The sequence below is a fragment of the Echinops telfairi genome, unplaced genomic scaffold (genome assembly GCF_000313985.2).
Source record: "Echinops telfairi isolate 266 unplaced genomic scaffold, ASM31398v2 ScPeMD7_9;HRSCAF=40, whole genome shotgun sequence".
Taxonomy (NCBI): domain Eukaryota; kingdom Metazoa; phylum Chordata; class Mammalia; order Afrosoricida; family Tenrecidae; genus Echinops; species Echinops telfairi.
Genome location: NW_022103906.1, coordinates 36,428,128 through 36,429,934, shown reverse-complemented (window position 1 = coordinate 36,429,934; position 1,807 = coordinate 36,428,128). Strand labels below are relative to the sequence as shown.

General features: G+C 36.2%; 1 protein-coding gene across 1 annotated transcript in view; it reads left to right on the top strand.

Annotated features, from left to right (window-relative positions):
* KCNU1 (potassium calcium-activated channel subfamily U member 1) overlaps nucleotides 1–1,807 on the top strand; it is a 193,909-nt gene that overhangs the window by 28,577 nt on the left and 163,525 nt on the right. The window contains exon 7 of the mRNA XM_045286870.1: nucleotides 1,148–1,233. Within this exon, the coding sequence (XP_045142805.1) occupies nucleotides 1,148–1,233 (86 nt within the window). The remainder of the gene's footprint in view (nucleotides 1–1,147; nucleotides 1,234–1,807) is intronic.

Sequence of the window (1,807 nt, the reverse complement as noted above, 5' to 3'; positions counted from 1 at the left end):
AGCAAGTGTTAAATAAAAAGTTTCATAGATGCCATTCTTAGCTAAACTGTAATCTCTGGCACACATGATGTAATTGATTGGCTGACTATAGACAAACAAGAAGTAGACACTCTTTATTAGTTTCTTTTATTTTATTAGTTGGCATTTGATACATATAACATATTTCATATTCCAACCTTGTCAAATAGAATTGTACAATTGCTACCACAATCCGTTTCCAGTCATTCTTTTTCTACATGAACTCCTTGAAATATATTAGCCTCTTAATATATTTGAGTAACACAGTTTTCCTTCATTTTGGGCCCATCAGATTAAAATTTTTGTCCCAAGAACAAGGTGCATCTAAGATGTCATTTGAAGCCCAGATTTTTTGCAGCCAGATATGTCCACTTCCACCAATGAAGTATTTTACTTTAAAGTAATGAACATCTATGGTAGATTTGAGGAGATCTGGTGGTGTAGTGGTTACACGTTGAATTGCTAACTTCAAGGTCTGCAGTTCAAAACCAACACTCACTCCTCAGGGGAAAGATGGGGCTTTCAACCTGTGGAGAGTTACAATCTCAGAAACTCACAAGGGCAGTGCTACCTTTCCCCGTAGAGTTACTATAAGTTGGCATCACCTTGATGTCACTGACATTTTTTTGTTTTTTGTTTTTATGCTTGTTTTGATAGTATAGCATGGACCAAGTCTCTTTAAAAAAATTTTTCATGGCTTTCATTTCAGCTTGCTAAAAAAACCTTGAGTTCCTCACTCTTCCTGTCTAAAATTCTATTATTGTCCATAGCACTAATTTCAACTTAATCCATACCTATTCCATATAGTCCCATAAGAGTGCAAAGTCAAAATGGCAGTGAGGTGGTTAGGATTCATGAAAAAAGCAAAGCAGTTAGGGAAGTGATCTTACTGCTTGTTTTGGCTTTTATCATTTTAGATGCTGAAAGTATTTATTAAATTTGAATCAAATTCAGATTGAATAAAGAAAGAAACTCGTTCTCCCTTTTAAAATGTAGGCCACTGCTCTGTCCCTCCTAGATGAGGGAGCATGTTATGTGACTTCTTTCTCCTTTGAAAATCTTAAATTTTTAGGACATTTGTCAAAATAATAAGAGTTAAGGTTTTGTTTGTTCATCATTTTAGGTACTATTTTCAAAATACATTCCTGAAATGGTGGAACTTTTTGCTAACAAGAGAAAATATATCACTTCCTATGAAGTGGTCAAAGGGAAAAAGTAAGTATCTTTTAAAATATTATTTCTAAAATATAAGGGATTCGATTTCACTGAAGTCCTTGGTATTTGAATGAGAGAGAAGAAACAAAATGCAACTACTAACAACAAACCAACCCACTGCATCAAGTCAATTCCAACGTATGGCAACCTTCTAAAACAGAGTGGTCTGCTTTTTAGGCTTTCTGAGACCAGAAATCTTGATCGAGGCGAACCGTGCCATTTTCTCCCCTAGAGCAGCTGGGGTGTTTGAACCCTGAATTGCAGTTAGCAGCTAGTGTTTATCCACTGCTAGATTTCTAGGTCACTCATTTAAGAGAAGAAAGCATCTAAAATGGCAGATAATGTCATCTCACGGTTAATGAGTATTAGGGAGGTGTATGGGACATGCTAAATTAGCAAATAAGATCTGGAAAGTTTAAAATGAGCTTAAACTAAAAGTGCGTGTTGGGTGTAATGTAAGAAGCAGTAGAGGAAGTAACAAGTCTGAGAATGTAATTACCCAAGAAACTGAGAGTTGCTTTTCACCACGCAATCTACATGCCTGTGCCTGTGCCTGTCTGCAGCAGACTCGCCC